Source organism: Spinacia oleracea, chromosome 5 (genome assembly GCF_020520425.1).
Source record: "Spinacia oleracea cultivar Varoflay chromosome 5, BTI_SOV_V1, whole genome shotgun sequence".
Classification (NCBI taxonomy): Eukaryota; Viridiplantae; Streptophyta; class Magnoliopsida; order Caryophyllales; family Amaranthaceae; genus Spinacia; species Spinacia oleracea.
In genome coordinates this window covers 1,414,039-1,437,002 of record NC_079491.1, presented here as the reverse complement: position 1 = coordinate 1,437,002, position 22,964 = coordinate 1,414,039, and the positions used below count along the sequence as shown (strand labels likewise).

At 36.2% G+C, this 22,964-nt stretch overlaps 3 protein-coding genes across 4 annotated transcripts; 1 reads left to right on the top strand and 2 right to left on the bottom strand.

The window, feature by feature from the left end:
* Positions 1 to 2,421: 2,421 nt before the first annotated feature.
* LOC110777276 (phospholipase A1 PLIP2, chloroplastic) lies at positions 2,422 to 7,629 on the top strand. The gene is made up of 5 exons (XM_021981885.2): positions 2,422 to 3,468; positions 4,817 to 5,311; positions 5,652 to 5,711; positions 5,867 to 6,283; positions 6,682 to 7,629. The coding sequence occupies exons 1-5, from the start codon at positions 2,788 to 2,790 to the stop codon at positions 7,261 to 7,263; spliced, it is 2,235 nt and encodes a 744-aa protein (XP_021837577.2). The 5' UTR covers positions 2,422 to 2,787; the 3' UTR covers positions 7,264 to 7,629.
* Positions 7,630 to 11,161: 3,532 nt separating this feature from the next.
* Positions 11,162 to 17,103, bottom strand: LOC110777267 (transcription initiation factor TFIID subunit 13). Of its 2 annotated transcripts, none has more exons than XM_021981873.2 (6): positions 16,945 to 17,103; positions 14,409 to 14,586; positions 14,297 to 14,334; positions 13,057 to 13,116; positions 12,904 to 12,978; positions 11,162 to 11,643 (listed from the first exon to the last, which is right to left on the bottom strand). In XM_021981873.2, exons 2-6 carry the CDS (start codon positions 14,509 to 14,511, stop codon positions 11,533 to 11,535), a joined length of 387 nt encoding a protein of 128 aa, XP_021837565.1. In that variant the 5' UTR covers positions 14,512 to 14,586; positions 16,945 to 17,103; the 3' UTR covers positions 11,162 to 11,532. The 2 variants fall into 2 exon arrangements, with proteins under 2 accessions (XP_021837565.1, XP_021837570.1); XM_021981878.2 differs by having other exon boundaries at positions 14,409 to 14,589; positions 16,945 to 17,100.
* An 811-nt stretch (positions 17,104 to 17,914) lies between these two features.
* Positions 17,915 to 21,745, bottom strand: LOC110777257 (uncharacterized). The gene is made up of 3 exons (XM_021981865.2): positions 21,401 to 21,745; positions 21,080 to 21,299; positions 17,915 to 18,419 (listed from the first exon to the last, which is right to left on the bottom strand). Exons 1-3 carry the CDS (start codon positions 21,598 to 21,600, stop codon positions 18,204 to 18,206), a joined length of 636 nt encoding a protein of 211 aa, XP_021837557.1. The 5' UTR covers positions 21,601 to 21,745; the 3' UTR covers positions 17,915 to 18,203.
* Positions 21,746 to 22,964: the final 1,219 nt, after the last annotated feature.

Genomic DNA, 22,964 nt, shown 5'->3' with positions numbered 1-22,964 from the left:
AACAAATAAGAGAGATCACTAGATTTTGGAAAGAAAATATATGAGCCATTGATTTTCCATTCAATGGTTGATATTGCTCAAACTCTACCGCGTAGAGTTATTTTAGAACTCTAGAGGATCCAAAACCGATAGATTCAATGAAAAATAATGAGCGAAAATCAAGTGATTAACATAGTAAGCTTAAAAGCCAATTTTTTAGCCAAAATAGAAAAAAATGATTAGAAATTTAGATTATCTTTGTTACAAAACTAGATTTTGGGATACTTTGATCACTTATTTTACAAAATACTCCTCCAGTTTTTTAAAATTGCATCATCTATGAGTTAATCGTTTGGTAATGCATAACTTTAGTTATTTTCTAATAAAAATACAAATTCTTGTAAAGAAAAGAAATCTCATTTAATAGTTAATACCTACCTGGTGAATTATTGAGCATGGTTAGATATTTAAGTAAATATCAAACAATCTTACAAAAGACAACCTAATAAGAACCCGCATTACTACAAGTAAATTTCGTTGTATAATTACTCCTTAGTTAACTAAAACAATTAAACAACCAATAGAAACAGTTTACCTGTACCATAGACACCAAGTGCAGTACTAAAGACGCACTTCTTATTTATTTACTCCCTCCGTCCCGGAATACTCGACCCGGTTTGACCGGCACAGAGTTTAAGGGACTTGAATTGACTTATTTAATTTAATAGGTAGTAGTTGATAGTGGGGTATTATTTTAATGTAGTTAGTGGGAGGTGGGTTAAGAGGTGGGGTTGGGGGAGAGAAGGAGTTGAATTTTTAATTATTTTTTGTGTGGAGTAGGGGGTATGTGGGTTAATAGGGGTGGAGTGAGAAATGATTTAATATTGTTAGAATATTTCCATTTTTAGAAACAGGTCAAGTATTAAGGGACGGCCCGATAAGGAAAACAAGTCAAATATTTCGGGACGGAAGGAGTATTGTTTTTTAGAAAAAAGAAAGATACGACAGAAATTATGACAGTGATCTCTCAATACATATCATTACTTATCTCACAATGCAAATGGGAGATTTATCATCTATATATGAATTAATATCTTATTTAGAAAATTGGGGCTCGAAACTTCACATATTGCTTACACAAAACAGAGAAAATTGTTTTATTTTCTTGCCAAAGAGAGTATATATGGGATATTTTATTAATTTAGTCAGATCTTCTGCAAAATTATGACGTGGCAATTTGTGTAGCTGCCCCCAAAACTTTTGAGGGAAGAAATGGCCAAATTATGGGAAATATCTGTGCAATGACGAGTTTAAGGCCTTTAAGCAGAGTTCAATTCGTGTCCCAAAAGTATGACACTCAGCAACTTGCACCACAAGTCCACACAACTCATACCATGACTCGGCTAATTCAAACTAAGTACACACGTTCTTGCCTCGTACTTGTTAAACTGGTCGGTCGGGTCGAATAGTGTTTGATTGAACGAAAGAACGCTACATTTTTTCAAATGTTTAAAAAATTCATAAGTCTCAGTATTTTGTTGATAGTAACACTCTAATTTTATACGCTAGTCAATTTCCTTATCACCTACGAAGTATATATTCTTCTCATAGTTCTCACGATATAGGTGATCTGATTACATACAACTTTGTTAAGGTCTGTCATAGTTATTGATATTAGGTGAAATAGTCCATCAGATACCAATCAGTTTTATAGGTTAGTTAATCTCCTTTTATTTCTTCCATGTGAGACAATTAGTCTCAAGTCAACACTCACATATGGAGTACTCTTAACACCTATCTCTCACACTTGTGAGTTGAGACTAATTTTCTCTCAATGAAAAACGACATTTGTTTTAGGATAAAACCTTGTTGGGCTTATATGTGTTCAATCTCTTCTTTGATGATGCAGTGATAGCATGAATAATGTTTTAAACGTAGAATTAATATTAAGCTTATTTATAACATACACTTGACAATATTTTGACACTAACGTGGCAACGTCGACACGCCGTACATACCTCCTAAAAGAAAAAAAAATAATGTTAAATGTTTAAGAATTAAACGTGACGGGTATAAATAGAATTAATATTAAGCTTATTTATAACATGCACTTGACAATATTTTGACACCGACGTGGCAATGTCGTACATATCACAAAATATCATATTGTATATAAACATTATAATTTGATATAAAAAAACAATTTTGAAATATCAAATATGGATAAACTATTATTATGAAGAATTTCACAAATACACGAATCATGTTACAAATGCATAACCCAACAAAAAAATATCACAAACATACCTTTTTGTTGAACTTGGACTCTTTTTTGCCAATTTTGTTTCAATTTACCAATTTTTATAAATAAATAACTAAATAAATAAATAAAAATTGCACAAAACGGCATTTCCCAAAATTTCGAAACTTTCCAATTAGATAGGCGAGGGTTTGTATTTAGTTTGGTAACCCACATTAACACAATAACTTCTTCTTCTCCTCCTCTTTCTCTCTCATCGTTTCACAAACAAACACACACACAAAGATTGAAATACACGTATTTGCAGCAAATTCAGCCACCTGCCTTTTTCGCGTTTCCCCCAATTCTCCTCTTTCTTCATCTTCTTCCTATAAATTAATCAACAAATCAAAAAAGTTGAGCTATTTATTTATTCATAATACTTGTATTTCTCAACAGAAACAATCACTAATTTAAAACCCCAGAAAATCTCAGAAAAAACTGAAAAAACCAACCCAGAAAAAACCCAGAAAAGTTCAGAAAAGTCCAGGAAAAAAATACGAGTAGTAATGGATAGTCTTTGTGTGAGATCTGGGCTACATGGTTTGGGCTCAACAATCACAGGGAATAATGGGCTTGATTTATTCCGGCCCAGCCCATCTCTCTCTTCTGTCGGAAGGTCGCCGGCGCCGGCGACTAATGCAATCTCAGTTGATAGAACGGCGTCGTGTTCATCATCTTCATCTTCTTCGTTGACAAAGTTATCAGCTTTTAATTACCCATTTAGATCTCTGTTTTTCGGGGGAGATAGAAAGCAGAGGTCCAATTCCAAAGGTGTAGCCTTGGACGACGCCGTTTTGATGGAGGAAGACGATATTAGTACCAGTGTGGGGCCCAGTGAACCAGAGGGGCAAAATGGGCAAAATGAGAATTGGGTTTTGAAGATCCTCCATGTTAGGTCTCTTTGGTCTTCTTCCCCAGAGAAGCAACAGCAAGGGAAGGGTGGTGAGGTGGAGGAGAGAGAAAATGAGGGGCAAGGGCAGAATGGGAATTCCACTTCTTGTTCATCTTCTTCATGTGGGGAAGATGATGGGTGTGAAGTATGTGATAATGATGATGATGAAAAAAGTGTAGAATTTGATAGAAATTCATTTTCTAAGATGTTAAAGAAGGTTTCTTTAGGTGAAGCTAAATTATATGCTCAAATGTCTTATTTGGGGAGCTTGGCCTATTGTATACCTAGCATCAAGGTATGATCTTTAATTCTTTTTTTCATGTGAATTTGATTAAATTAATTAATTATTTAGTTATTAGTATGATCATTTTAGGTATTTTTGGTGATTTTTTTGAATGGTAATGGTAGTACATTATTGTTTTATACACAATTATTATGTGATTGAACATTAGATGTCAGTTAGCTTAGTTGGTAAAGTCTTCCGATATTTTTTGATTGAAACTGAAAAAGAGGATTTAGACTTTATGCAAATTCAGGTTGAATTATCTAGTAGTACTATTTTATTGAGCTTTTTGCTAATTCAGCTGTTTAAGTTATTAATCTAAGCTTTTATATTGTATTAGATGTTTGTTGAGCTGTTTTTTATGATGGAAGTTTTAGCTAAAAGCTGTTCTGATCTGTAATACTTGGCTAATTGCAAGTTGCAGCTGTTTGCAATTTGTTATGTCTGTTTGAAAAGTTAGGAAAAGGAAACTGGAATATCTGGTAGATTGCAAGTTGCAACTGCTTGCAATTTGTTAGGTTTGTCTGGTAAATTAGGAAAAAAGTCAAGGGCAAATCAGTAATTCGAACTGTGTTCGACACTTTAACAAATACGCCGTGATTCAATCGTACGTAGTACTACTATTTGTATGCAACTAGAAGTTACTTTTTAGGAATGAGAATCAAGTTATGAACAATTTCAATTATTTGACATTAACTTGAACTTTGGAAGTAGTTTGAACTTTGAGGTCAGCTAATTTAGCATACTCTCGAGCTTCAAAGAGTTTGGTGGTGTGGTCCAAGAAAAAGTGTGGATTTATTTTCCTCAAATAATGGTATTTAGTATGATTTATGTGATTGGAATATAATTGATCAATAAGTTGGTTTCAAGATCGATGAGGTTTATATATTGTTGAATCGCATTTAAAGCATGTAGTGCGGGTTATGCATTGAGAGAAAGATTGATTGATGATGAGTTAAATTGGGAAGTGCTATAAGTGTTGTAAATTGTCTAGCAAAGTCCTGAATTTGGCGCGAGTAATATTAAGTATTATTCCTTATTGATTGGGTTGTTTAAACGAGAATTTTTTTTATGGTTTTTCCAAGTATTGTTTAAATGACAATACTTTGTGAAATAAATTCCAAAAGCCTGTAAGCAAGTAGTATTTTTTTCCCCAGATGTTTGAATAAACAAAGTTGGTTTCAAAACAAATACAAAAAATATAAATCCAAGGCTTAAGAATATTTTAATTCATGATGACTTGTAGCCTTGTGTGCATGAATTATGGAGCAATGTTTTATGAATTATGTAGCTTCTAGAAACTACCATTTTCTATTTATTGTTTATATTGGAAATTGACTTGAATCCGTTCTGAATGTAGCCGAGAAATCTTCTAAAACGATATGGTCTTCGTTATGTAACCTCTTCAATCGAAAAGAGGGAATTGTTAGCTGAGGCTGAAAAGAAAGAACAGTTAGCTAATTCTGAACCCGAACAACAACAATCTGGTGAATTTAAAAGCAAAGAAAACAACATTCAAGTAGAGTCGGCACAAAGTGATGATCTAAATAAGAACGAAGAATCTCGAGTTAGAGAATTGGCTGCTTTTCAAGTTGCTGCTTCTGCAGCTTCTTTTTTGCATTCTCGGACTAGAAATTTCCTTTCCCCTCGATCCTCGAAAGACAATGCGGATCACCACACAGATTCAGAGATGGCTTCTTTAATGGCAACCACAGATTCAGTAACCGCTGTTGTTGCTGCAAAGGAGGAAGTGAAACAGGCTGTTGCTGATGATCTGAATTCAATAAGATCTGCACCGTGTGAGTGGTACATTTGTGATGATGATAAGAGTGCTACTAGATTTTTCGTCATTCAGGTATTCACTTTTTTTGGAGTCAGTTTCAATACTATTCAAATTAGTAATAAACAAAACCTAGAAAAAATCACACATTCGACTGTATCTTACTGAGCCCGTTCATGCATCACATGATTCAGGGTGATTTTCACTTATTTTTTCTGAACTTAACTGAAATTGTTGGATATTATCAAAACTTCTTTTAGTTATAAATTGTACTTGGTCAACCGGTCAACCCTTATTTCATGAACTTGTCTTATCTGGATTTATCTGAACTTGAAATAAGTGGAACTAAGGTGAACAGAACAGAGCCTTAATCGACTGCCTATCTAATGATTGCTTTAAAACAATTTTTGTGCAGGGATCTGAGACTCTAGCTTCTTGGCAGGCCAATCTACTCTTTGAACCCGTTCAATTTGAGGTAATTGTTCTTTTTCCCCTATTCTTGTTTTCCATACGTTATCTATTTTCATTTGATAGCTTGATGTATTTGGTAAAACTTGTACTATTTATATGATAAATCTACCCTTGCAAAAGAATCCGTTATAAAGTATCATGCCCTTTTCCTTCACACAGGGTCTAGACGTGCTGGTGCATAGAGGCATATACGAAGCTGCAAAGGGCATGTATCAACAAATGTTACCCGAGGTTCTCGCCTTTATGAAAACTCACGGTACCCGTGCCAAATTCCGGTTCACGGGACATTCGCTTGGTGGAAGCTTATCGTTGCTTATTAACCTCATGCTGCTCATTCGAGGTGAGGTCCCGTATGCCTCGCTTCTTCCTGTCATCACTTTCGGGTCTCCTGGTGTAATGTGTGGAGGGGATAAGCTGCTGCGCAAGCTCGGGTTGCCTAAGAATCATATTCAGGCTATTGTGATGCACCGTGATATTGTACCCCGAGCTTTCTCTTGTAATTACCCTAGGGCTGCTGCACAGTTACTCAAGGCCGTCAATGGAAGCTTCCGGAACCTTCCTTGCCTGAATAACCAGGTAATTTCACCATCTGAAAGTAATTGGATATGTTGTAATGGGTTATACAGGGTTTGTCATAAAACCTTCTTATGAGTAATGTTTTTAAAATTTTTAAAAAAGCATTGCCCAGCACGAGCACAAAGTCGTGGGCCCTAGGCCGGGCCTGAGCCACACCCGCACGACAAAGCACACTAAATTTAGTAAAATTAAGCTTAGGCATGATGATCCGGGCCTTGTTTTGAACTTTTCATCCCGACACGATGCAGATTGGACTTGATTTGGGCGGCCCCGTTTAGGCCCACGGCCCATGGGTGTGGTCCGAAGCCCGATCAGACATACAACCATCTTACATAGAAGAGTATACTTCAGCATTTAGATGTATCCTTGTTGACATATATGACCATTTTCCATTGCAGAAGCTACTCTATGCACCTATGGGAGAGATGTTGGTTTTACAGCCGGACGAAAAGTTCTCTCCACAACACGACCTACTACCTTCCGGAAGCGGTCTATACCTCCTAACCTACAAGGTCGGTGGCGACGTCGGTGAGGGAGAAAAGAAACTCCGAGCTGCGAAGAGCGCGTTCTTAAACATACCCCACCCGCTCGAGATCTTAAGTGACCGCGCCGCCTACGGAAACGGCGGGACCATCCAACGAGACCACGACATGAACTCCTACCTCAAGTGCGTGAGGGGAGTGATCCGCCAAGAACTCAGCCGCGTAAGGAGGGCCGAGAGGGAGAGGCGCCGTAAGGTCTGGTGGCCTCTCGTGATGCCACGTGTCGCCGCTAGAAGCATCGTTGTGGGGTCCACATTGGGCCCGGTGAACGTGGGCCAGGCGAAAATCAAGTTTGCCGGGTTGGTCAAGACCGGGAAGGAGTCTTTGAAACGTTTTAGTAGGCTTGTTGCATCACAGCATATGCATTTGCTTGTTGTGCTCTTGTTTCCTGCTAGAATGCTGCTAATTGGCGCTTACAGCGTGATTAATTACAGTTAATCACGATTACGTGTGTGATTAATTATTGGTTTGGGATGATGCAGATGAAAAAAAATGTACAGAAAATGGCTTCCCAAATTTGTTGGGATTATTCTTTATTCATTTGAGATTTAGAAGCTCTGCATAATTTTTCATACGTGAAGAGCAGTAGGCAATTATTTGTCCTTAGAAAAAGAAATTAAAATGTCAGTAAAAAAAAAGAGACATTATTTGTAGTTTATTTTATTTTCTTCTCTTTATTGTAAACATATGGTAATTGTAGCTAAATACATTGTACAAGTTAGATGTCATATTCATATACTCCGTACACGAATTTGAAATTACTGTATGATACACCGTATTTATACAAAAATACGAATTTATTTATGTTGTGGTTTTTATTAATGTAGGACTCAAATTGTGCAGATATTTTGGAAATTATATTGAATTTGAATGGCTAGTCTTGGATGAACTGTCCTTGTAGTAAGATCACAATCATGAATTAATTCTTTCAATTATCACGCTTTCCATTTTAATCATGAATCTTCATTGAGATTTTATTTGAAGGATTTTTGTTCTAACAAAAAGTTTTTATTTAACTTATAACTATTTTATACGTTGACATATAACGTCTTTTTAATTTTCTAATGCACGTACCAAATCCTATTATTACGAAATGAAAAACGGGAAATGTTGTTTTCCTGTATATGTACCTGAAGAGATAATTTCGATTATTTAGGCTTCGAAAAAAGTTTCAATTTTAAATTATAGGGATAATATCCCTATTATCAAATATTAAGTTTGAATCAAATTATCATGTACTTGTATGTTATCCTCAATTTAGTTATCTTTATTTTACAACCTTAATCGATTGATTTGCTTGGGTACGAACGGGGAGAATGCATAGTCAAACTCATATATTCAATACACGTGGAACAATATTAATTTTAAAGAACTTTCTTAATTATATGCTCCGTAGATATTTAGGTAACACAATACATTTTTATTTCTCAATGTGAAAAAACACCTTTTTCAAATATTTAGAGTTGTCGTGATAAACTATTGTCAATTAGGTTTAGGTCCCATTAACGTATATTCAAAATTGTTTTCACCTTGTTTATGATTTAATAATGAAAGTGACCTCTACACCAATAATAATAATAATAATAGAATTGTCCATCTTTGGGTTTGATATTTTTGCAAGCTACATTGATTTTTAATTTGTCTTATTTGCTAAATTTACACCTTATTCAGTTATTTGGAGCTTCATGCAATCAAGTTCTTCAAATAGTAGTTAAGTGAAACAAGCAATTGTGTGTTCTTATGCTACTTGAATTCCTTTTAATGGCTAATTTTCTCTTTCATATCACTTTTACATCTTATTCCTTCCATCCAAATTATCCATCCATCATTTTTTTTAAATAAAAAATAAAGTAGTTAATATAAATTCTTATAAAAAACCTGCTGTCAATTATAAATTGCAAATGCTCAAACATGTCACAAGATCCATCTCCAACCTAGCCGGCATGCTGATACTATACTGAACAGAGACGGTTTAATAGGAAACTAGCACGTTTTCCCATCAGATTGCTAGTTACTTACTTGTAGTTAATTGTCAAATCGTGCTTAACAGTATACTACGCTAGTTGAAAACTGAGAATATATGAACCGTCATGCAATTTTTATAATAATTTGTACACAACAATAAAATAAATAAATAAATAAATAAATAAATAAATAAATAGGAGTAGAAAATTGTTGTGGCCATGAAATATTCTTTGATGTGAAACTAAAGATAATGAATGAATATTCATGAGTCAGATTGAGATTAATTAAAATAATAATAACAAGAATTCCACGTCAGAAAAAGGAGGATGGACAACAAGACAACTTCTCGAATTCAGAGAATCTGAGACCAAAACTAAGGTTTTAATTTGGTGAGAGCAAAAGGTCTTGCGTGCACAAGTTGTACAATAAATTTATTGTGCACCAACATAACTTTAATCCAGTTTTCTCTAACTTTTACTCAGTTTTTTCTAACTTTTATATTATTAAAAAAAAGTTAATAGATAAACATTTTAAAGTGTTAAATGATTAATTTTATACATTATTATGATTTTGAAGAAATATTTTTTTATTAAAATGAAATTTTTTATTACTAAAAAGTAGATAACTTTTACCTATATAAGGGTGACTTTTAACCATTTTACGTCAACTTTAACTTCGGTGTACGATATTTATCGTACACCCCATGTAAATAAGAATTTGTGTGGTGAGAGACAAAAAACAGTTGTGTTTTTCAAACTGTATTTTGGGCTGTTTATTTACATGTATTTCTATTAACCTTATCCATAAAACATTACAGCGTGGCATGCTTCACAATTCTGGGTGTTCTGTATTTCCAACTTGCTCATAATTTCAGGTGCATTTTGGAAGAAGAACATTCTTAAATACTTATCATGTTTGGTCAAACATGTTATACATTTGACAAATTTTGATCTTTCCTTGTGAGAGTTTGTTTTTAATTAGCTATTTCGTGATGATTTAGGTGTCTTTGGTCTGATCAATGAAAAAAGAGAATAGTTTTACGTGTTATAATCAGACTAGTCACATATGTAGCACGTATACAAGTTTTGTCACTTTGTAGACAATCGTCATACTAAGACCATATAATTTCAAACCTCTCTAATTTACTACGTGGATTTTAATTACATTCTGAAGATCGAATAATAAGGTTTAATTATGAAGCTTGATATTAGAGCTAATCAAATTAAGGGTTGGGCCACAACTTAAAAATTCTGCCGCTAGGTCGGGTCGAGCCAAATTTATAACTAAAATTGTAATTTTGTGTTATCCAAAACCCACCAAAATATTAAACATTCGGGCCTAAATTTTCTGCCAAAACCCGTTGTTTTCGGGCCGAGTCGGGCCAGACCAACGGATCGGGCTAATGATTGTCTACTTGATATTAGTTGCCTCATTACATCATTTAATCTCTTATCATTTTCAACCAGGATCTAAAGATCATTAAAGATATTACTCTTACGTGCACCTAGAACACATATTGATGTCCCGTAACAGGGACTTTCCACGTAACGGGTACTTTTTGTAATGTACGAGCTATGAGCCTATGACTATGAATAATTCAAAGCCAACTCCAAGCTCTTGACACTAGTTAGAGACATGTTGTTTGTCCCATTAGAACATCCAAATCCAAAATTGTACCCCAAAAAGCTTAGCTGGGGTTCAAGCTAAAGAGTTAAAATACAAAGATAAACTTTGACTCACAAATCAAATGCCCTACTATCCAACAAAAGAAGTTGATGCAGCAACGATGTGTCTCTTATCCCTTTTCCTATTTCACATGATTTTCTCATGTTATTTGGATCCAATTTTCATCCATATAGCCATGTAGGTTAATATGGACCATATATTATTCGACTCCTTAAGCATTGCGGGCAATATGCACAGTGACGGATCTTAAACCGTTTTACGAGGGAGATCAGTAGAAAAATTAAGCAATATGTAGTAGTATGTAATTTATACAATTATACACAAATTTTAGGGGTACGCTTAACTAAAAATACACTACAAAAGTTTCAGTCTAGGAATTGGGCCCACCCTAAGCACAACTAACATCCGCCACTGAATACGAGGGAATGAGAAATGATGGATATATTTTCAGGCGAGGACCAAATTAGTTACGGGTCACAAGAAAATGCAATGGAGATGGGTAGCCGTTTCAAACTCTGAAACATGATAAACTAAACTCCAAAAGACTAAAAAACTTTGAAGTTGTTGCAAACATTTTCAACTTCTAACATTGGTTATAGCTTGCTTCTCCACAAACCAAAGTTTGCATTTAGCCCACTATTCTCAAAGGAACTACCAATAGCCCAAATGAACTTTTCTATCTTCCTTAAAACTGAACAATAGTATGTATAGCTTAGCTACAATCAAGATTTGACGATTTACAATTTAGCATATACTCGACTCGATTGTACCATTTGTACGTGTTGTACGATGTCAAGGAAGCAACACACGAACACACACCCAATTCTAAAAAGTTACATCAAATGCTCAATGATTAATTCAATACCATGCCTAAATCAAAGCATATTAACACAGTATTTGCCAATTTGCCATCCTCTCAGTTCCTTTAAAATCAACAAAAAGGAGTGAAAACTGACTGAGTTCTAAAGGTAACTTGTAATAAAGCTTGATCATTCAGATTTTTGTATGGTGCTTCAATTTGTAAGTTTTCAACTCCATAACAGGAAGCAATGTGCATCAGTCGCCACTGACCAGCTTTTCTTCGTCTACATCAAAAGCCTTCCTAGCTTGTTTGAGCTCCTCGTTCATAGCAAGTAGTTCTGTGGCACGATTCAGTTTTGGCAAGTCCTGAATTTCAATAAATAAATAGATAAAAAAGTTAGGTTTATATTACGCATAATAGCATGTTTCACCAATGAGGTCCAAACCTAGTGGTTCAAATTGTTCAATGTTAAGATCGTATATAAGCATTGCCAGAATCACACTAGAATGACAAATTGACACAAGGTCAATGCAAGATGCAACATTTGGGCAAGGCAGGTTAAGTAAAAGGTTAGGGTTCATGCTGGATGCAATTAGAGGTGGTAGTTGGGCCATGGCAGAATGGGCTGGTTCACGGGTCAATCCTTACAAATTTGTAAGACTTTCAAATCGGGGTCATCGCCTCATCGGTCGGTTACGGGTCGGTTATAATCGGTTCGGGTATAATCGGATAATGTAGTTGTGTGGGGTCATTGTGCTTATGCGGATTGAATGTGAATTTTTTTTCGGGTCACTCCGGTTTTTGTCAGAAATCGGTTGGATCGGGTTACTTTTTGACAGACCTACAAATTTTTCATGTAACCCCACCTACTTGTACGGGTTTTATTTTAGATAGATATATAGAGGCCATATTACATACGACAACATAGATTGTAGTCCGTAATTCATTTCCTGTCCTTAACCTTAACTGTCTGCATGCATGTACCACTGAACCAACCGTCACAGGTCAGTCCAAGTCCAGTGGCTTAGAGGCCCAAGAGGACTCGGGCCTCACTGGCTACCTCAAAGGAGCAAGACTGCCCTAGCATCAGAATTGAGCTTCTTTAACAGGACTATTAGATCTTAATGTGATTGAACATTCAGACATATTAGAAGAGAAAACAGGTGCAAGTAACTTCCTAAAATTGAACACCACGGACCTTAAAAAACATGGAGCTAAGCAAGATAACCAACAACTGTTTCAGCAATCAAGAAACCAAAAGTATGACGAAATAACCAGCAAATCTGTTACTTCTATCTAAAATATTAAAAGACATGTAATGTTACAAACCACTAAACACTTTCTTGCCCCTTAAAACAAACCAAATTGGGTGAATATAGAAAGTATTATCAGCAAACCACATACCTCGTATTGATATTGGTTTATTATTTACTTCCCAGTGGTAACAAGTACTAAGAAACAGAGGGATTATTATCCATGATCAATAACCTTCATGAAGTTCCAATGAAATCACCCCAGAATTTTTAAACGACATGTATCACGGACTCACAGTCATGAGTTAATCCATAAGCTACACAATGGAAAATAGACAAAAGAAAAAAATAATAGTAAAAAAGTCAGTTTACCTTGCGGATGATGAACAAAAAATCTTCTGTCAACAGCCTCCCCCTCTTTGAACCCACATCTTGGGCCTTATGAACCTGAGTGTACAGTTGGTGAGAACATCAGAACATGGAGAGTTTTACTGAACTTCCAATGCAGAATCAGGACTTACATACCAAATCAGTAACATATTCCACAACAATGTCTTCCATAAGGGCCACAGACTCCGGGAGTGGCTGGATACACAACAACCAATGTAAATTAAGTGACATAGGAGAAAGGAGTGATAAAAGAGAAGACACCAAATAGAAATAATGCACTCTATCTACTTTAAATACCAGATATAAGCAATGTCAGGTCTAATAATATAGCAGTTGGCACTAATTAGAGTTTTAAAGTTTAAAGTACCAAAATGACCCCTACCCCGCTTTTCCCAAGGCCTGAACCATGAAAAAAATCATTGAAATCAAGGAAGTCAGTGATTCCATTATGCATATTTGTTACCGACACCAAGGATAGACAGAAGGAAAACCTTCCCGCCTAAAGCTAAGAGCCTAGTAGGTTAGAAAATAAAATTTCTGAAAAACAGCAATGTGTCACTCATTTGTCTTCTCCAATATGTATTTGAGATTTCATTCTAATTGAGGAATGTCCACACAGGCAAAACCCTACACATCAACCAAGAAAACAAAAATTCAATATGAAAACTGCAAAGCATGGATAGGCTTATCTGTAACTCTGTAAGTATATAACCAACCATTTTGTTTGGAAGGCATATGCATGATCAACGAAAGATAAAAACCCAACCTTTCCTCTTAGATTTACATAGATAAAACTAACTACTCTCCACCCATCCCGAAAACAAATACACTCTTGTTGAAGCAGGGTAAGTGGGAAACAATTAAAAAGAAACCCTTTTGCTGCCAAGATAGACCGTAACAGAAGCATCAGTTCAACTAGAAGTTATAAAAAATATCAAATAGAATTGAAGGCACTAACTTTGTTCTTGTTCACAACAAACCATCACTAACATTAATCTGATGATAACCATTGCAGCAAAATCAAAGTCTTTCTAAGAAAAATCAAACCCAATTCACCAAACTTTAGCAACCCACCAACAAAATCACTTCTCTAAAACAAGAATTTGATAGGAACAGGCCTTGAAAGAATGTTTTTTTTGAACTGTAACCGCTAGCTTGGTTCTTGTTCAAAAAGCACTAACAATAACCATTGCGCAAAACCAAAAATTTTAAAGAAAATCCAAACCCAATTCACAAAAGGTCAAATTCTCACAAAGCCACCAGCCCACCAACAAACCAACAAAAGAACTTCCTAAAAGAAAGAAATCAACAGAAAAACCATAATCGCTGAAAAATCAGGAAGCAAGTAAAAATTGAAAGGGGGAAAGGAACTCACATTTATATCGTCTCCATAACCATACATCATGTGCTGCACTGCAACAAGAACTTCAATTTAGAAACAAATTATTTTCAAAGACACAAGGGGGATAAAAGGTGCAGGTACTCACAGTCTTTCTGGAAAACACCTCGTTTACGCTTGAAGGAAGAATCAGATGCCTTTGAGGTTTCAATTTTCTGTTTGGAGGAACCTCCTGCACCTACTCCACTCATGTTCCCTCTCTAATAGGTGTATACCCTCTGCTTGTTGAGAATCAAGCTTCAAATGTCCAAATTTCTCTCTTTCTCCTACTTAAGAAAAACAGCATATAAAGAGAAGTGTTAAACCACACATCTCACCCTTTTCTCTTCCGAAATTCCCCCCTATTTGTTGTTCAGAAATTCTGATTTTGTCCCTCTGTATGTCATTTACATTAAAAACAAGGCTCCTGTGCAAGGCCAAGTTGAAACCCAGGATATGCAAATAGTAATCGAGTAAGTCCAAATTCATAATAAAGTTATGCATATAGTAGTTCCGTAGCATATCACAAAACCCAAACATTGCCTCCTAGTTAAATATTAAGGAAACTCCCAGAACACCCCTATGAGTCACCAAAGTCAAAGATATGGCCTTTGTGTTCATATTAACATATTTCGGTTATAAGCCTAGGATACCTCATATTTTTAATGGTGTTTTAACGAAGTGCAATTCATATTTTTATTCCCAGGGGATCTCCTTTCTCCAAATACTACAGGGCTAGTTTCCGTTTTTTCTCTAGACAACGTGGATATAATGTACTTTCAGAGGGTGTAGCACAATTCACCCGATCTACACATCAACCCTATAACTCAATCCATTCAACACTCAATGACACATATTGAGATTACCCAAGACTGATCCTATCCAATCAAATCTAACTCAGTGTCCAATTATGCTGATAACATAACTGACCTGACATTCAGAATACCCAAAACAAGCTGGCCTGAAACCCTATTACTCGATTGAAAACAACATGAAATTCAATGGTGAGATTTTATGCATATAAACTAATTATCAGGATAAGTATGAGTTACTTCACTAGTTCACTTGTATTCCAATCCATCTCCTCTTTAAAACATCAAAAAAGACAACTTATCAACTTTAAACTAATAATTGTATAAACCTGTTCAAATAACGCAAGTATAAACTTACAATTTTACAGTACGAACTTGAAGGGTTTACTTTGCATATGAATTGAGGGTGAACCTTACCCAACAAGATTCAAAACCCAAACTCACCCAACGCTAGCTAACATTAAATCCCATAAAACCGCAAATTTGATGGTGGGTTCATGGGTTGTTAGGGGAAAAGTTCAGGATTTAACGCATTCTAATTCTTCTAAAGACATAATCATGCAAATCATTGAAGTGATCTATGTTACTTAGACACTTTGGTTGATAGAAGGTGTCAGTGTCCGATCCTCCGACACTTCGACACGACATGACACCGAAATATAGAGTGGCCGTCTATGAAATTTATAACATTTAGAGTGTCAGATCCTTGGATCCCTTGTCGGACACGACACCCCAATAAGAGTCTGAGCAACATAGGAAGTGATAGTCCAACATTAATAAGATCCATGAACTTCATTATCAAAGAAATTTCGGATGAAAACCTCTATTTTTCATTCTTTGACAAAAGAAGGTTAAGCTAGTTAGTAAAGGTAGGAAAAGTCTCCACCTACCCATAAATCCAAATTAGAAATCTTTGCATCATCCTTATAGATTCTATAAACTGATTTCCAAAGGTTCAAAAATGTAAATGGCGATACTAAGTACCCAATTATAATCATAAAACTTACAGAGTTCATAGTCATTGAGCTAGAAAACCTTAACTCAAACCACTCTAAAAATATGTTCTCTAGATCGGAAAATTGAACTAAATTGTTCTAGTTAAATTTAGACATATCTTAGCAATTAGCATAATAGACTCTTTAATGAATACAGATAAGGTCATATTACATGAAAATCGAATAAAAGATTCATTCGGGTTCAAGAATTACTCACCTAAGACACTACTTAATATTGAAATTTACAAATTAGAAAACATTAATAAATCATAAATCCACCAAAATTAACTGGTACGCCACAATTTGGCATTGCAAACCCCTGTCAAAATTCCTTCCCTTGATAGTTGAATTTTTTAAGCATCACCGTAAGCTTGGATTTAACCATTAGCATAACCATAAGTTCATCATCATGACACAATTCAAGGCAACACAGAATACCAAATCCTAAAAGGGTTCGTCTACGTTTTCAATCCAATGCCACACAAGTTCATACTAAAATCCCCAAATCAGAGGATATTCTTAAATCTATACTCCACTAAAATTGACATTATGATTCTATATCACTACCTGGTATTCCAAACCCATGTTACAATACAGTACAATTCCTTCCCTTATAACCGATAATCAGAAACCCTAAGCGTTAGTATAAATCTTGAATTATTCAACAAACCCCCAAATTAAGGTGTACATGGAAGATAACAATCAGATGAAATTAATTAAGCACTTCGAATACATCATCAGGTGCCCTAATTTCTTAAAGTAATACATATACTTTTTCAGCAATTTTGGAATAATCAAGAACTTGCAAAAAGAGGAGAGAGAAAGGAGTTGTTCGTACCTGGTAATTGGTGGCTGAGAAGTTCCGGTCGGATATTATTCCGACGATAAGGGCGGTAAGGCGCGGTTCTCCGGTGACTCGGTGAGGTTGAGGGAGTGAGAATGCCGAGGGATGTGAATGAGCGAGAGCGCAAAATTTATAATTGTGGGTATTTATAAGGCAACACTTTGGGGGTATTTATAATTTTCTGGGTTAACATAAAATCATTAAAAATAAAATCTAAAACCGTTTAACAATCCAATTTCTAGCGCATAACAATCCCAACCACGCGTAAAGATGGTTAGGCCCGGCCCGGCCCGGCACAGGCGGGAATAAAGCATAGCTCGGCACGAACACGAAGTAGTGGGTCGGGTCTGCTATTTTTTTGGGAAAAGCACGACACGACTGGGCCCGCTACGACAAAACAAGCTAAATTTAGTAAAATTAGGCTAAAGCACGACAGCCCGACCCGACACGACGGCCCGTGGATGTCCTATTTTGAAATTTTCAGCCCAGCACAACCCGATGTAGGCCGATACGCCAACACTAATTATTGGAAGGAAGATTCGAACCTGTCACGACATCATATCTATTCACTAGAGCTGACAATACCTGACCCAACTAATAACTCAAACCCAACCTGAAATTACTGAGAGAGACTCGAACCCCCTGAACCGAACCCGAATGGCCTCAATTCAACCCGATTTGACCAATTTATCATATTTGAGTAATACGAAGTATTAAATTTTAATTACAACTCTCATAATTTTTATTTGGAATAATCAAAGTTATGTTTAAGAGAGGAATAAGAATAAATTGGGACGAAAGGAGTACACCATAATAAATCATAAAAGGTGATTTAAAACAATTGATCAGCGACATTTTGAAATTTGCCTAAAATTACTTGAACACACAAGTCAAAGAAAATTCACACAACCCAATTTGAAGTCGACTCTATCAATTTAAGTAAACTTTTTGAGGACAGCGGGAGTATCAAAGAACTGGTAAATCATAGATTTACTGTTCTCAGCATATACTTCGTATAAATTACCATGAATTCTTCAGAAGGTATGGCAGTTTCAGAATCCAACACCATAAGAATTACTACTAGTTAATTACATAGTTGGAATTTGGAAACACTGGAACAGCTTGAATAATTTCTATCTTTATTGAACAAGTACAAAGCTTAACAACAAAAACAACTCCTGTGTAAACTTTAATCTTCCCCTGTTCCAACTGAGTTTGGTTAACAGGCGTAACGGGAATATGGCATGATCTGATCATAGGTTGAGTTTACCGGCTAAATACCACGAATGCATGGCGAGGCATCCAAATGAAAAGATGTTAGCGAGAGAAGACAAGCCATGGATCATACCGAACTTCTTGTTCATCGCTGCAAGTTGTGGGTTTTTCTTTGCGATTTCTTTGTTCTTTGTCCACCCCACTTCTTCCCCGATGTTGTTCTCTCGTTCTACCTTGTGTCTTTGCTTCATCATCTGTTACCAGCAACAGGGTAAGAGATCTCTCAAAACAAAAACAAAAACAAAAAGTCATAAAACATACTGTGTACTTGAATATAAAAGAAATCGAAATTCTGCAATCTCGACCGAGTTTAATCTTTATGGAATGATATGCAACTGAAGCTAAAGTGAAGGAGCAGTAGAAGAGATCAGGATATAACCATATAAAGATGGGTTGTGGGCGGGGTGGGGCCGGGCCGACACGAGCACGAAGTTGTGGGTCGGGCTTGGGCCACATTTTTGGGGAAAGCACGACTAGGCACGGTACGAGTCGACCCGGCACGGTACGAGTCGACCCGGCACGGCAAAGCACGCTAAATTTAGTAAAAAAATTAGTTTTAGGCACGACGGCCCGGGCCGACACAACAGCCCGTGGTCCTGGACCTGGTTTTGAACTTTCCGACCCGGTCCGACACGTAGTGGCCGAGTGGGCTTGACGCGGGCCCGACATGTGGCATCATCCCGAAGCCCGACCCGGCCCATGGCCATTTTAGTAACCAAGGTAGACATCATAATATATGCAATTATGCATGTGTTCATGTGTGCAAATACTCAAATAGTAGTTAGATCTCAGAAAATGGCTAATATCCTGAATTTCATACGTAAGAATTCAATAGTAAGACTATTGTAAAAGAAAAGCAACTCATCATTGAACAAGACAACATTGGATCATGAGAGCCTCAAAACTTCCCAGATGGAATTTATGTTAGATGAGAGCCTCAAATTGGCATAGGCATCATCTAATATAGTACTTCGTTAGATGTCTCAGATCATATGGTATATGACTAGCACAATTTTACTTTGAGGCAGAAATTTTGCAAGCACACAAGCCAGTCAGGAAATAAAACCATTAAGCATTATATTACGGCGTCCATAATATGCTTCGGTAATTATATCATGCCCAAAATAAGTAGTACAGCATTTATAAACATAAACGCAGATACAAATTCTGGATTCAGGATATGCATGAAAAATATTATATTAACTGATTTGCTAAGTAATCACTGCTAATGCTCCAAAGATAGATGATTAAAGATACTTTAGATATGCAAAAATCACGCATGTTTTCCGCATATCCCTACACCACTAAAACAACTCAACTAGAGTGCTCCACAGACCACGCCAAGTGCAAAAACAAAACTTGGTTATACTTGTTCTCTAGCAAACACTACAAGAGATGCATATGAATTTGTTTGATGCTACAAGTTTATTGGCAATGTACTTCTCAATTTTTCAGTCCTTGATCATTACAGACCCTTAGTTTGAGTAACATAAACGGCCCGTTAGTAGCCGGTCATAAATGGTGTCAATGGGAATGAATTTGTATGTAAATTTGTTAGGGAAATCACTATCCACTCCCGTGGTAATCCTAGCAAAATCATCTACTTTTATTCATAGATTTCCATTACCATCCATTACCATTTGGGGAGTGATATTGGGTGGGTATGCAAATTTATGAAGAGAAACACCAAGTTTCAGATAAGGTTTCATCACCGTGGACATTATGATATTTTTCTTCCCAAATAACACTTAGATTTATTCTCACTTACACTATTTATTACCGGCTAACAAAGGGACCGAAGATGCTTCAATTTTTCAATCCTCGATCATTACAGACCCTTAGCTGGAGTAACATAAAATGCTAGTACTTCACTAGCTTGCTAGAAAATCAAACAAGTTAATCATACGAAGACTTTGGCCACAAACTAAGCAACAGGCCTTTCCCTTCATTATAATTCACTCTCCAACCATTTTAGACCTCTCTGGAGCTTCTAATCCTAATCCCAAACACAAACCTGTAATTTACCCTCCTCTAAATGTTAGGGACAAGTCTAGACTCTAGAGTGAGATCGTGTGCTTACTAATTTTACCATAAGACATCAAAAGTTACTCCTAATAAGCTAATAAGTGAAGAAATGCATTCTCATACCAGACTTCACCAATTCTTCTACACTTCAATCTAGACCAACGATAAAGAAACCCCTAACACAGATGATCAATACAAGGGTTGCGAGGTTTATCTCCGAAACAAACTTAGTTGTATATCTCAGTGAATACATTCAACAACTTTAATTATATACTGAACCACTCTGAATTGAGGACAGCTTCACCATGATCAAAGTAATAAATCAAGAGCAAAGACATACGAAGTATTGACTAACTATTACTCTGTTCTTCGTACTACAAATAACCTAATCTTGAATGTATATTATCAAATCATGAATTTCACACAACCCCATTTGAATTCCAACTAACATGATTCAGCTCTATAATCAACAGTTGCAATTTGAATCAGCAAAACCATATAATTAATAATTGTAAGAGAGAAATCTTAGTGAATACATTCAAAAAATTTGATTATGTACTGAACCACTCTGAAATGAGGGCACTCGGGCAGCCTCACCATGATCAAAGGAACAAATCAAGAGCAAAGACACATTTGATTAACTATTACTCCATTCTTCGTACTACAAATAACCTAATCTTAAATGTGTAGTATCAAATCACAAAGTGCACACAACCCCATTTAAATTCCAACTAATGATCTAATATGATTCAGCTCTAATCAACAATTGCAATTTGAATCAGCAAAACTATACAATTGTAAGAGAGAAAAACAAGAGAAAGAAGATAACCTTGATGGTCATAGGAGTGAAGACCAGCAAATTGGAGAGATTGAACAGAAACGCAAAACCCAGAAACCCTAACTGATACTTCTCAGTAGAAGACGATGATTTCCAAGGATGTAAATACCCAAACGACGCCGTCGAAACCGCGCAACAAACACCCACCAAAGTAAAATACGCCGGGAACATCTTACTCTGCAGATTCCCAAATTGATGCCTTGGCAAATTCCTAAAAAAACACCCAACAAAACAAAACACGGAATTATTGACGAAGAACAATAAAAACCCAGAAAATGTTTGAAGAGGGACAGAGAGAGAGTAATTAGTTACTTGAACATGATGATGCCGCCGATGAAGGTGGCCCACAAGGCGGCGCCCCATGCGGTGGAGAAGCAAAGGAGGTGGGAGAGTTTAAGGACGGTGGAGAGAGTGGAGGAATCTGGGCCGTCTGATTTGAAGGTTTCAGGGGAGAAGATGATTCCGATTGCTAAGAATGATAGTGCTACAACAAATCTGGATAACCACCCCATTGTTTGTTGTTGTTGTTGTTTGATTTTGGTGTGGAAGATTGGTTTTTGGAAATGGAGAGTTGATGAAATTGATCTTTGTTTACCTTTGTATCTTTGTTGATAACTGTGTTTGACTTAAACCATTTTTCGCGCATTTATTTCCAGGAGTGGCTCGATCACCTAACTCATGTTTGCAATAGAAAGCGATATTGAAAACATGAGTTACCTGATCAAATGGCGGGTCGGATCGAGTCATAAAAACTACCTGTTATGTCTAGCCGGGTCGGCTTGAGTCAAGATTAAATCTGGTATTTTGGGCTTAGAATATCGGGCTTTTAGAGAATTTTTAGGTCGGGCCAAAATTATAACTAAGAAGCGTAGTTTTAAGTTTCCCAAACCCGCCCAAAAAATTTAAAGTTTTGGGTCGGGTTGGGCCAGAAATTTCTGCCGTGGAATTTTAGGTCGGGTCGGGTCATCTTGATCAAGTCTATGACGCTTTCTAATTTCTATTGAATGGTGTTCTGTGTCAAGTTTACGTGCCTTATAGTTGGCTAAGTGCGTAACGGAAAGTGATTTTGGTACGCCATTTGACTCATTTTGACACACCTTATTTGACTATAGCACAAACTTTATGCTCTCATATAGAGTGGATCAATATCAATTTACATACAAACTATTGTGTATTGTAGTCTCAAATTTCACTTATCTTCTCGTTCTTTTTTGTTTGTTCATAATTTTTTAAGCACTTAATAATGTTGCGAGTGTACTTTTTTCGTGGTAGGTTGATTCCTAACATAGATTGGTCTGACTCAATACCCTTTATCTTTGAATCGTGTTTATTTAACTATGTTGATATGTTTAACATTGAGGGTTAACTATATAACAGACTTAAAGGTGATACCTAATCAAATTCCGTCTACATCATTTGTTGTCTGCCGCCGTGACATTTGTGGACGTGCGGCTCTCTCTACACTCGGAAAAAAAGAACTACAAATAAAGGTGTATTCAATTCTTTATGGGTTCATTACAAAACTGTATGTCCATGCTTAGTTAATGTTTATGTCACAGCATTGTATCTAGCCTTTTTGTACTACATGTTTTGTGTTCTACTTCTAGTAGAAGCTAATTTCGTTGATTAGTAGTCGTTGGACACTTTTAATTTCTACGCCTTTTTTTTTTTTTTTGTTAGCACCCGTTTCACCCTTAGGACTAATTTGGATTCGGGGCGAGTTTTTGTGGATAGGTTCCAGTCCCTTCCCAATTGTTGTTGCGGGGGTCGAACACGGATCCTCCCTACCAAGTTCAGTCCCAATCACCACTGAACCAACAAACAATTTCAGAATTTCTACGCCTTTGATTGTTGCTAAAGTTGGTATTGACGTGGA